The 14204-nt window shown below is 36.5% G+C and overlaps 1 protein-coding gene and 1 pseudogene across 1 annotated transcript in view; both read left to right on the top strand.

The window, feature by feature from the left end:
- SLC2A13 (solute carrier family 2 member 13) overlaps positions 1-3525 on the top strand; it is a 380110-nt gene extending 376585 nt beyond the window's left edge. The window contains exon 10 of the mRNA XM_049882832.1: positions 636-3525. Within this exon, the coding sequence (XP_049738789.1) occupies positions 636-862 (227 nt within the window). The 3' untranslated portion in view covers positions 863-3525. The remainder of the gene's footprint in view (positions 1-635) is intronic.
- Positions 3526-10920: 7395 nt separating this feature from the next.
- On the top strand, positions 10921-11827 carry LOC126076292 (ubiquinol-cytochrome-c reductase complex assembly factor 1-like; annotated as a pseudogene).
- The last annotated feature ends 2377 nt before the right edge of the window (positions 11828-14204 follow it).

Genomic DNA, 14204 nt, shown 5'->3' with positions numbered 1-14204 from the left:
AAGTGGAAATGGTAAGAAGTGGTCACCTCTGGATTGTTTTTTGAAGGTAAATGTACTGGATTTCCTAACAGGTTGTATATTGGGTATAAGAGTAAGAGAAGAGTCAAGGATGACTAGCATAGACTTTGGGCATGGGAAACTGGAAGGATGGAATTGTCTATTTCATTGAGTCATGAATTCAGCAATGTCATCCATTGTATTTGGTTCTAGAAATACAAGATTGTATAAGCAAGAAATTACTCCTTGCCTCGAAATGCTTATAGTTTGGGATAAGACAGACATACACATGCCCATAATTGGTTATAATGCACTTCTTGGTTATTATGATACGGGTCTCAATAAAGTACTGTGGAAGCACGTAAGAAGGAGCAAGTACTTCTAGCTGGGGAAGCCAAAAGTTACATCTGAGCGCCATCTAATCTTCTTGAGTTTGGCATTACACGCCTCGGATTTAGGAACAAATTGTATTATATTCATAAGGTTAGAACAATTTGAGTAAACGAGACTGGAAGTAATTTTTTGGTCCCATGTCTTACCATGGTTGTTCACAATTCACCAGAAAGAGAAGTCAGAATCAAGTACGCTGTTCGACCCAGGCATATATGTATACACACACAGATTATTTTCAATTGCAGGAGCCTTCTTCCTCTATGCTGGACTTGCTGCTGTTGGACTATTTTTCATCTATGGCTGCCTTCCTGAGACCAAAGGGAAAAAACTAGAAGAAATTGAATCACTCTTTGACAACAGGCTATGTACATGTGGCACATCAGATTCTGACGAAGGGAGATATATAGAATATATTCGGGTAAAAGGAAGTAACTATCATCTTTCTGACAATGATGCTTCTGATGTAGAATAGTGTTCAGCTGCTGGTATTCAGTTATTTAAACAAACTTGGGGGAAGAGCAGCAATCGGTGACCTCACTGCCCTGCTTCTAATCTGGTTCTTTCCACAGTCTAGTTTTGAATGACTTCGTATTCTAGAATACTTGATTAGTAAGAGGATACAATCATGATGACGTGTTTTTTTCACAAGCGGAAATGTAAAAAATATTTATAGAGATTTTAATCTAATAACTCTTCAACAATTGTGTGTAATTTCTTCCTGAGATAGTCTAAAATGAATATTGTACCCAGTGACTTCAGCGGTATCCTTTTCATCTAAGACCATATGATAATTCTTAGTGGCAATAGAGTCAGTACTAAACTAGCCGAATTAGGTATGTATGACATACTGAAAGAAGGATTCTTGGTTATGGTCCAAGGGTGTTTTATGTCAAAACATGGCCTACTGACCCTAAATTTTCCTAAGGAGAAGTAGCCTATCTGTGAACAGCTGTAAAAAATAAATTCCATTTACGTTTTTGTCAACACATTTAAAAACACCTTCTATAAGGATACAGCTGTCCGTATCTCCTTTGGATTCCACATTTTGGTTTCTTTCTGCAGATCAGACATTGAGAGTTCAGAGACTGATTCTGCACATGGTCTTTTGAACTTTGTCATAAGCAGGTCTTTTGGGGTCATTTTCATACTTCTGTTTGCATCAATGGTAAGTGCTAGCAAGTTTTGATAAGTATATTTTATTGCCAGAAAGTGAGAAACAAAAGGTTTTTACGCGTCCCTGATTGATACTTAGGTACACAGTTGTAAACAGATTTTCATCTGTATTTCAGGGCCAGTTTTTGTTCACACCGTAATCACTATGCCTTCTTGCTCATTGACACCGAAGTCCTACTCTTTGTGCCTTCGTTTGTGTTATATAAATAGCTGCTAGCAGACTATTTGTCCCTTTCTTTTAATCAAACAATAATTTCTGAAACAAAAAAGAAAGGAAGGAAATTAGTGGCAGAAATAATCCTGCTTTTATCTATATTCATGTAATTAAAATAGACTTATTTTTTTTTAACTTTGTAATTAAACTCTCCTAAGGGAATTTATCACATTTTATTATTTAATAGCACCTGTCTTTTTTTAATCCAAGAGCATAAACCAGCTTTTGTTTTGCATACCCCTCCTCATTTTCCATGAGAATTTACAAAATAATAATAATAAGATACATAGATTTTTTGTGTTTTCCTCCTGTTTGGCTTGGATTTTGTTTCCTACTTATCTAAAAACTGGGCTTTTCTATTGGAACAGATTCCTAGTTCTAGTATATAGCACATGTCTTTAAGAAATGTCAACTTAGCTACATTTGTGCAATGTCTTTCCAAGTGTTTGTTGGTTATAACGCACTGAACTCTAATTTTTGTTCTCATATTAAGAACTATATAGAATGTACAAAATTACTAATTAGTTCCAGTGAACATATGAATAAATCTTTTGTGGCCAGTTATGAATGTATAAGTTTGATGAATTTTAATATGGCTCTAAACATCTAATGTAGTACCATTTGGAGTGAAAAGATGACTATCTCTAAATTCAAAATGTTTCTATCAGTTTCCAAGATGATCTATCAGAATTATCACAGCTGAGAATTTAGCCTGGAAAGTTTATTCTCTAAGCCACTGGAAGTGTGATGCATGCTTAAACAGTCACTCCACTGGACTAAAAATCCTTCAGCCAAAAAAAAATTTAAATTTGGTCATTTCAGTTAGTAAAAAATAATATTTTAGAGAGGCTTTCTCTTTTGAATTAGGTGCTTTGACAATTGATTTCTAAGGGGATATTAATATTGATTTTTCCCTAAAAAAAAAAAAGTGATCTAATAGAGAAATTGTTATTCTTCAGATATTTTTTATCTATGAGAAACTTAACTGTGTAATATTTTACACAGGTCAAGTAAAATGGAAAATGAGGTGTTGTATGGTAAAATCAGAATATGATGGGGAGAAAAAGTATTTAGACCAATTAAGTGCTTTCCTCAAAAGTTTATTTTTCTGATTTATCCAAATAATTGCCTCAATTTTTCTCTTTATTTTATACATAGCCTTAACTATATGCTTATATAATCAGCTGGGCTGAATGCGAAATTTACTTTATTAAAGGAACAACCAGACTTTTATTATTTTCTAAAGTAGAACATGGCCTGTTCTCCCTGACATAATGAAATGATGCTTTCAACTTTAAATCTGTAAATGCACGTAATAACGGGGAAAATTTAGCCACAGTTCTTCCCCATTCTGCTCAGCCCCTTCTTTAATGAACTCTATGTTATTTATATAGTAATAAAGATAATATTCCATATATTTAATGTATAAGATAGAGAGGCACAATAAAAATATAAGAATTATTTATAATTTTTTAAAAGCTAATAACTATTTGAGAGGAGCCGTGGTGGCACGTGGTTAAGCACTCAGCTGCCAACCAAAAGGTTGGTGGTTCAAACCCACCAGCCAGTCCTCAGGAGAAAGATGTGGCAGTCTGCTTCCTTAAAGATTTACAGCCTTGGAAGTCCTGTGTGGCAGTTCTACTCTGTCCTATGGGTCAATATGAGTCAGAATCAACTCCAGGACAGTGGGTTTGGGTTTTTTTTTTTTTTTTTTTAGTAGTAACTATTTGAAAGGAAACCTTATACAATTAGGGTATTATTTTTAGATTCAGTAAACATTTATAGTATAATAAAAATTAAACATTTGAATTTTGTAGGTTTTTTTTATATTGTGCACCTTTAAGTTCTAAGCATCTTTGGCTATCACTATCAACTCAAGAACATTCCATTTGAAATATCATATATGTATTTTGTAGAACAATTTCTATATAGTATGATTTGACACACCATACTAAACAGACACAGCTTAAGCACTATGCTTTTAATTGAAATTCCAGGCTTCCTTCTTAACATGCTGCAGATTCAATAGCAGTATATTATGCTTTAGAAAAATATAGTGAAGATGATCATATCCCTATAGAGGCTTAACCAGCTAGCTGATGAAATCTCTGCTAGACTTAAGTGAATATAACATTTTGGCTGCTTTTGAACACAGAGTTGAATGTGATGTCAGATAGATTTTAAAAATTTAGTGTTAATATTTTTCTTCAGTATAAACATTCCTAATGGGCAAAGGATATAAACAGGCACTTCACTAAAGAAGACATTCAGGTAGCTAACAGATACATGAGGAAATGCTCAAAATCATTAGCCAGGAGAGAAATGCAAATCAAAACTACAGTGAGATTCCATCTCACTCCAACAAGGCTGGCATTAATCCAAAAAACACAAAATACTAAATGTTGGAGAGGTTGTGGAGAGACTGGAACACGTATACAGTGCTGGTGGGAATGTAAAATGGTACAACCACTTTGGAAATCGATTTGGCGCTTCCTTAAAAAGCTAGAAATAGAATTACCATACTATCCAGCAATCCCACTCCTTGGAATATATCCTAGAGAATTAAGAGCCTTTACACGAACATGTACATGCACACCCATATTCATTGCAGCACTGTTTACAATAGCAAAAAGATGGAAGCAACCAAGGTGCCCATCAACGGATGAATGGATAAATAAATTATGGTATATTCAGACAATGGAATATTACACATCGATAAAGAACAATGATGAATCCATGAAACATTTCATAATGTGGAGGAATCTGGAAGGCATTATGCTGAGTGAAATTAGTTGCAAAAGGACAAATATTGTATAAGACCACTATTATAAGAACTGGAGAAATAGTTTAAACAGAGAAGAAAATATTCTTTGATGCTTACGAGATGGAAGAGGGAGGGAGGGAGGGAGGGAGAGAGGCTTTCACTAATTAGAGAATAGGTAAGAATTATTTTAGGTGAAGGGAAAGACAGCACAATACAGGCAAGGTCAGCACAACTGGACTAAACTAAAAGCAAGGAACTTTCCTGAAAATTGAATGCTTCAAGGCCAGCGTAGCAGGGGTGGGGGTTTGGGGACCATGGTTTCAGGTGACATCTAAGTCAATTGGTATAATAAAATCTATTAAAAAAACATTGTGCATCCCACTTTGGAGAGTGGCGTCTGGGGTCTTAAATGCTAGCAAGCGGCCATCTAAGATGCATCAATGGGTCACAACCCACCTGGACCAAAAGAGAATGAAGAACATCAAAGACACAAGGTAATTAGGGGCCCAAGAGATAGAAAGGACCACATAAATCAGAGACTACGTCAGCCCGATACCAGAAGAACTAGATGATGCCTGACTACAACCGATGACTGCCCTGACAGGGACCACAACAGAGAACCCCTGAGGGAGCAGGAGAGCAGTGGTATGCAGATCCCAAATTCTCGTAAAAAGACCAGACTTAATGGTCTGACTGAGACTAGAAGGACCCTAGAGGTCATGATCCCCAGACCTTCTGTTAGCCCAAGACAGGGACCATTCCCAAAACCAACTCTTCAGACAGGGATTGAACTGGACTATGGGATAGAAAATGAAACTGGTGAAGAGTGAGCTTCTTGGATCAAGTAGACACATGAGACTATGTTGGCATCTCCTGTCTGGAGGGGAGATGAGAGAGTAGAGGGGGTCAGAAGCTGGCCGAATGGACACGAAAATAGAGAGTGAAGGGAAGGAGTGTGCCATCTCATTAGGGGGACAGCAATTAGGAGTATACAGCAAGGTGTATATAAATTTTTGTAGGAGAGACTGACTCAATCTGTAAACTTTCACTTAAAGCACAATAAAAATTAAAGTATATATAAACATTCCTAATAATACTGATTGTTGTACCAAACTTATTCAATCAGTTTTTCAAAACATGATTATTTTTAATATATATGTAGAAGATCTAAATTAAAACTAGATTTAACTCACTAGGTGACTTTCTCCCCAAATAAAAGGTAATACATCTGTTTGGAGTTCTGTTCCCAGCTGTTGGCATTTTTTAGTTCCCTGATTAAAAAAAAAAAAAAATGCTGTGAAAGTAATGCTACAGAGAGCATTTTTATCATTTAATTTTACCACTGAACCAGATTTGAGAACATAAGAGCCTAAATTTATTTAAGTTACTCACTCTAAAATGAGAAAGCATTTTAAAGCAATGCAAAGCTCGTTAAAGCAAAGAATTTAGAAATTTTTATTATAATTGCAAAATCTGTGATCCAGGGGAAGAATGATTAGTAAAAATGTAAATTGATAATTTACCTTTTTGCTTGTAAATCCCTAAGTAAATTAAAAATGTATTAAATAATCTATAGATCTTGGGAAAAGGGATATTCTAAAAAACAATGTCGTTATGTTATCTAAGAATGTTTCACATTTAATGATGTCAATCTAGTTCATAAATACTGTAATACGGTGAAGGAGGATTGTTTTGATTTTATTTCATTGCAAAAATAATTAGGACAATAAAATTAATCAGACATTTTTTTTACCATTTTCCAAGTTATGAAGTATATTAAGTTTATACAGTTTTTGGACAAGTTTTCCATTACCAAATTCAGACCTTTTCACTAACTAGGAACAAAAGATTACATACCAGGCCACAAGCAGAAATTTATAATATGTGCTTTATGATAAAATGTATTAAAAGGGTAAAATGTATAGCTTATATGTAGCTACTGCCTATAAATAACTCACAATTGTTCTCAGGATCAATATTAATGTCTTTTTTTTTTTTTTTTCCTGTTGTTTTCTATCAATCTTCCTGGCCTCTTGTCAGCAATGTTAAGCTAATTTGATGAAGTGGTTCAGGTGGTACCAGTGTATCAGTTGTCAGGACATTCAGTTCTTCTTCTAGGTGAGCGATATTGCTGCTATTTTCTAGAAATAGCAATCATTTTAAAATGCCAAACAGCTAACAGCCATCAACTCTTTCTTGATATTGTCTCTTATAGAAGATTTTAGTGTGCTGGTAATCATTACTGAGGTATTTTGGAAGAATGTTCAAAAGTACACGAAGGTATTTTGTCCAAATTTGCTTGCAAGCATAAAACAATATAATTCCTATAAATCTTTACTTTGTATAAAATACAGCCTGTTACACTTCAGTAATTTGGTTTATGGAAATTATAAATACTTCAATTTAGCATTAAGTATCAGATTTTTATTTTAGACAGCTAAGTTTATGTGTTTGATTTTGTCATGTCTGTATCAATGAGAAAAAGAGATGGACCATGCAGCTAACATATAATTAAAAATTTTGAATCAATGTTTTGTGAAGTTTTAAAATTTTATCAAATTTAACATAATTCTATTTCACTTAAGGTTAAAAAAGATGAGACTCAAATCTAGCCAAAGTAGAAATTTATATTACACCTGCCCAAACTGTTTTCCTAGCAGTTTTTGAACTATATCTTACTTAATGTTGTAGTATCTTTTATTTATAATAAATGTTTAAATTTCTATTTAGAAGCTCTAATATACATCTAAATTAAATTAAAACACAGTTTTATGCTTTTAAAATAGATGTATTTCAAAATGTATATTTTAATCTGAGTGCATGTTATAGTATTTAATATTTCATATGTCTTGGCAAATTCAATATAAATATTTATTCCCACACTGGACATATGGGATATCTGTTTAAAATGATGAATATGTAACATTGCCTTCAAAGTCATTCTAGCCTATGCTGTATCAAAAGTATTGTATATTTTATGGAAATTTAGTGATGTACATGTAAATGTTTTTAAGTTATTTTACTGAAGTTCAATCTTTACATAAAATTAAAATCTTTGAAAAAAAAAAAAAGGTGTCAGTGCCAGAACTGTAAATGAAAGTATCAAATAAAAGTTAAAGTAATTCATTATTTGTTTATCTTTCTTGCACTTTTCATTGTCTCTGTTTCTCTTTCATGGATTTTAGGATCTAAGTTGCAGAGTAAAAGTTTCTACAGTCTACCTCTATAGATTCATGCAATCCTCTACATTTTAAAGACATTTTTACCTCTTTTGATCATGGGTAAACTCAGGGATCTTTTAAAAATATTTTATAATACATAAAAATTTTTCTAAGGAATTATTCTAAATAATAAATTTTAAACCTTGAAATTTGGTACTTAAGAATTCTTGAAAATCTTATTATTTTTGGTTGTTGCTGTATGTCCAGTTGACAGTTCTTTTGGAATTCTTTTGTCCTGTGTTCCCACTCGGCCCCACCCATAGCTTTTATTAGCAAGCGTGTATTATTATTTGACCTGAGCAGTCCCTAGATTTCTCTTGGGAGTTAGATGTATACCATCCTAAAGCTCACTGTAGAAATAGCCTGAAGAAATCTTTGGAATACACTAGCTCCATTGTCGCTGCAAGATTTACAGTGGAGTTGCATCTTCAGCAAAGCAAGGTAAAAATCCTACAGCCAAAATGACCCTGGACCGTTCTATAAGTTACACAGAAAGCGTATGCACATAAGGATGCCTGAACAGTACAGTTTGTGTCTTTATCAATAGTAAGAAAATCCTCATTTAATTGTCCAAGAAATCTTGTGAATTAAACCTCACATTCCTTTTATAAATAATAAAATTCAAGTTCAGAACATTTAGGTGACTTACTAGGATCTTCCAGTGGTCTTCCTCTCTTGGACCTCATTTAGAAGGTCATCTTGTTAGACCAAGGCACATAATTATAAAAATAGACATGATAGAATTCCTGCATTTTAACTTAAAGCTTGTGCAGAAAAACAGATACTCCATTTTAACCTTTGATCTTGGGACTCTTCTCCAAATATGAGGTATTAAGAGACCAGGCTAAACCCAAACTGTCTAGTTTTTCCACTTACTGTCTGGTAACCTAATTTACTGAGTTCCTCTTTACTTCACTTTCATCATCTACAAAATGGAGATGATGTCAATACCTACCTCATACATGTATTGTTAGAGACACGAGTTGGTCATACAAAGCACTTAGAACAATGGTATAAAGCAAGTGCTGGATTTATTGTTAGCTGTGTATCATCCATATGCTAGCCCTGATACTGTTAAGGTCATGATGTCCAAAGCACAGGCATTTTGCTTATAAACTCCTTTCCTGGAAGCAACGACTGGGGGAAAGAGCACGTAGGTTCTCTGACATATGTCACACAGGTTGTGTGATTGCAGCAGCCAGGCTCCCTGCTGACCAGAATGGTTTGAGCTAACTAGCCCAATGTTCTTCTCTTTTCTCCCCTCTTCTCCATGAGCATCCTCCTGAATGGCACCACTGATGAAAAGCACAACCTTCCTATATGCCCCAGATTAATAGAATTTAATACACAATTTCTATGCATGTGATCTCACAACAAAATGAAAGTAATTTTGGCAAATCTCTTGGTAATCACTTAAATTCCTTTCAGCATTTAAAGAATAATTTTCAAACCCTCTTCAAACAAAAACAGTAACATCAGCCCTTCATTAAATCACTATATTGAAATTGCTGTTGTTGGGTGCCATCAAGTCAGTTCCCATGGATAGCGACCCCATGTGACAGAGTAAAACTGCCCCATAGGGTTTTGGCTGTAATCTTTATGGAAGGAAACCACCAGATCTTTCTCCCACAGAGCTACTGGGTGGGTTTGGACCGCCAACCTTTTGATTAGCAGCGAAGCACTTAACCATTGCTCTACCAGAGCTCCAAATATTGAAATTAAGATTGTACTATTATGGATGCTATAATTCAATATGAAACATTGATGCTGATTGTTTTACCTTTAATGTTTCGTGTACGTGTCCACTACACCTACGTAAAGTAACTTCAGATGACAGCATGCAGAGTAAGTTAGTATTTTACATGGCAGAAAATATTGGTGTACAGGCAGCCCCCAAGTTACGAATGCCTGACTTATGGACAACTCATACTTGCCTTTTAATGTTATGTGAATTTGCCCTCAGTTTCAAACGATTGAACCAACCCCTACCAGCAACAAATTCATCACAATCACCTTCACCCACTGCACATGCAGCTTTTAAACCATTGAAAAGGTTTCAAGGCTTTTCTTGTCTAAACCAAAATGAAACCAAACCCACTGCCATCAAGTGAATTCTGACTCATAGTGACCCTACGGGACAGAGTAGAACTGCTCCATAGGGTTTCTAAGGCTGTAAATCTTTAGAGATGCAGACGGCCACATTTTTCTCCTGTGGAGTAGCTGGTAAGTTTGAACTGCCAACCTTTTGGTTAGCAGCCAAGGTCTTAACCACTTCACCACCAGGGCTCCTTTCTTGCACGAAGACCAAAAAAACCAAAAACCCATTGCTGTCGAGTCGATTCTGACTCATAGCGACCCTATAGGACAGGGTAGAACTGCCCTCTGAGTTTCCAAGGAGCGCCTGATGGATTCAAACTGCCAACCTTTCGGTTAGCAGCTGTAGCACTTAACCACTATGCCACCAGAGTTGCCTTCTTGCGGTAAAAAGTAAGGCTAAATAAGAACCGTATGCACCTGGTCTGACTCACCTACAAATATGACTTAATGACTTAGAGACACAGGAACAGATCTCGTTCGTAACCAGGGATTGCCTCGTACTTCACTTTTATCAACTGGATACTGAACTCATAAAACCGATACATTAGGATTTCAAATTCTCATGGCATCCAGATTTTCTGAATCAGTGGAAGCTGGATAAACCCCTGAAACTATTGCGCTGAGATAATTTTTAAACCTTAAGCCAAAAATATCCCCTGAAATCTTCTTAAAATCAAACAATAGTTTAGCTAGTAAAGAATGCCTTGAGCACTGTGCTTTTTTAAGATCTATCTGTATGGGATCGAATTGATAATGACAATTCTAAAGATTAGATAGGAAACGGGAAGTGAGTTAATGGGGGAGGAACAACTCAAAAGAAGGGTGAGAATGGTTGCACAACTTGAAAAATGTAATCAATGTCACTGAATTTTACATGTAGAAATTGTTAAATTGGTGTATGTTCTGCATAAACCTCACAAACAACAAAAAAAAAAATAATTTAAAAAAAAAAAAAAAGGTTGCAGGGATCCCAGTGGCAAAAGGACAACTTGTAGTTGGGCGGTAGCAGCAGCAAGAACTCTGGAAACCAATCCTTCACCTGGAAATGGTTGTTGAGGAAGATGGCATTGCTGGTGTGAGTCCTTAGGAACCAAACTAGCATCACCCGGTGGGTTCCAATATGCAGCCGATTGGTACCTGTGTCTTCTTCCCAAGGGCAGTGGCACTTCCCAGTGGCCCCTGGTTGGGCCAGTCCCTAGCATGTGGTAGAACAGATTCTTAGAATAGACATACAGCTGAGTAGAAAGTATCACACCACAAACAAGCTTCTTTCTACAAAGGATTCCCCACAGCCTGTCGAGAAGGTTGGTGCCCTCATGAAGATCACTGAAGCCATGGGATTCATCGGACCGTTGAAATACAGTAAATGAAAGATTAAGATTGCAGCCCTGCGCAGATATACTAGCTGTATGGAGGAAACTGATTTCGAGGAATTCTTTCTAAGGTGTCAGATTCCTGATACATTCAGTTCGTGGTTTCTTATAACCCAACTTCATGTCTGAATGTGTCTAGTTAGAATGAAGCAGGAAGGCCAGAGTGGGAAATACGTGTGTAATATCATAGTTCATTTTATGTGGGAGGGGGTTGAGCAACGTGGCAGTCATGGGAGTTAATTCCTATATACCCCGAAGAACATGATCCTCGTGACAAATAGTTTCTATGCTGCAATCTTAGGATATGGTGAGAGGATCCTTTCAGATAATCATGGGCTGGCTGCCGTCCTATGGAGAACCTTCTTCAACCAGAAACGTGAAGACTCTCAACAGCTTGAATTGCTGATAGAATATGAGGAAACACATGCAGTACCTGGACTCCATGAGTGGCGCGGATCTGCTTCTGACAGGGAAGGTGAGCTGGTGCCCTCTGGTGGACAATAATCCTCAGTGCATCGTGAAGCCCTATTCCCCCATTTATAATAAGAGGGACTTTGATGGGTGGTCCCTCCAAACTGCAGGCCAACTGGCTTGAGGAACCTCCAGGAGAGAGATGCCTGTTTTTCCTAGGACCCAGCAGAAAGTAGCCTGAACTGACCTTTGAATAGCATCTTCAACTACCTGGCCTCATCTGTGTTGATTTTCCTCTTAGTGTGCCCAAGGGTCTGATCTGGTGGGGTACAGTGCTGAAAGAAAGAAAACCTAGTTTTCTGGAATGTCCTCTCCCTTAGAGGAGCACTGAGCAAGAGCTCTCCAGCACACACTCCCCAAGTCTCCTTCCAGCAACTATGTGTGAGTGACAACTTTTCCCAAAGGCCTGGGAAAGGGTGGGGGTAGGTTAGAAAGGAGACACCCCAGCAAGGACCCACTATGGCCTAGAAGCAGTTGGTAATGCTACTAAGTCAAGATGAGTAACCACACTTCGGTCCCCCAGCTTTGAGCCATGGGGGTGAGTTGGCCATAAAAAGAAACAGAGACTTTAAAAAAAGAAAGAAAAAACAGATAATGTTAGAGCTGTGGTTCTCAAAGTGTGGTCTTCAGAATAGTAGTATTTGCATCACCTGTGAGTCTGTTAGACCTGCAGGTCCGACGGCCTCACCCAGCCTATTGAATCAGAATCTCTGAGGATACAGCCCAGGAAACTATTTTAAGACGCTCTCCAGGTGATTCATAAGCACATGATAGTTTGTGAACCACTGTGTTAGAAGTTTGGAATCTTCACTTTTAAAAGGAATTAGTGGCATATTCTTTTAAATGGTGACCTCATCTAGTGAATAATTGGACTTAAATGCAAGTTATGTGGGAATAAGTCTTATTCCCACCTTATGGGCTTTGCTGAGGGTCCTCCTTGGCTACACTATGTAGTCACATCCTCCACCCCAATACACAGTCACGTTGCCCTGTTTATTCTCTTCATAGAATTTATCACTATTTAAAAATGATTTTTATTTCTTATTTCTCCCTCTAAAATACACACAGCATGAGAACAGGAAACTTGTCTGTTTTATCCACTACTTTCTCTCCAGCACCTCATACAGTGCCTGGCAAATAGCATGTGCTCAATAAATACTTGAAGAGTGACTGGGTGTATGCATCTCAGGTGCTCCTGTGACTAGCAAAGGAGCAATGGAAGTTTTTCCCAAGCTGGAAATAAATTAACAGCAAATTCTGTATGAGTACACGTGTATTCACATAAACATATTTTGATGATAAATTCACCACTTATGATTCCTTCTAAAAGACAGGAAAATCTAATAATAAAGATCATTAAATATTAGGATAGCAAGGTTGGGCGGAATTTGCATGTTTTGTAATAAATTATCCTATTTCTACATTTTCGTTATAGAATAATAACTCACGTATTATATACCAGACAGATTATATACATCATCTCACTCAGTCCTCAAAAAAACCATATAGCAAAGGCACTATTGGCCCAGCGGTTAAGAGCTACAGCTGCTAACCAAAAGTTCGGCAGTTTGAATCCACCAGCCACTACTTGGAAACCCTATGTGGCAGTTCTACTGTGCCCTGTATGGTCGCTATGAGTCAGAATCGATTCAATGGCAACAGGTTTTTATTGTTACCCCTATTTTGTCAATGAGGAAATAACTGAGTCACTGGAGGTAAAAGTATCTTGTATTAAGTAGCGCACACAGTTTGTAGAGTCTGGACTTAAACCTAGGTCAGTTTGTGCCAATGTCATTTTTAGCCACTACTCTTTATTTTTATTTATTTATTTATTTTACGTTGTGCTCTATCATGTAAAGTTTTAATAACTGCTTTTACTGGAACATTTTTCTGGTGTTTTTTCCTAAAGGGTTATTGATTATGGATTTAGGAACTAAAGCACACCAGATAAAACTGACAGTATAATTTGGAGGCAAATGTGAAAGGATCAGTACTTAAAAGTCTAAAATGATAGTAATTTTCAAAAACACAGCCAAATTTACATTTATGTATTGACCCACAGAATCCTAATAAGCTTCCTCAATTCTATAAAATACAATTTGAAAAACTCCAGCCAACATAAAGACAGCACCTTTTTACACATTTTAAGAGGCCTTTTGCAACCAGGAGGAACTACTGGACAAATGACCAGAAATCACTGAAGCCTTGTCAGAATTGTTCACAGGAAGGGAAGTTCCTGAGCCCAAGACCACTATATCTTTAGAAACCATTCATAACTTCTTTAAATATAGCAAAGCACAGGGACACACTGTGGTCATTTATATTTCTGACCACAAAGTAACCTTGCAAGAAATCCCAAGATGCAAACTAAAGAAAATCTTAATATACATATATATTTTGTAAACAAACAAATAAAAAAAAAAACCCATTGCCGTCGAGTCATTTCTGAGTCATAGCAACCCTATAGGACAGAGTAAAACTGCCTCATGGGGTTACCAAGG

Source organism: Elephas maximus, chromosome 4 (genome assembly GCF_024166365.1).
Source record: "Elephas maximus indicus isolate mEleMax1 chromosome 4, mEleMax1 primary haplotype, whole genome shotgun sequence".
NCBI classification, from domain to species: Eukaryota; Metazoa; Chordata; class Mammalia; order Proboscidea; family Elephantidae; genus Elephas; species Elephas maximus.
Note: the sequence above shows the minus strand (reverse complement) of the source record. Positions and strands in the feature narration are given on the sequence as shown.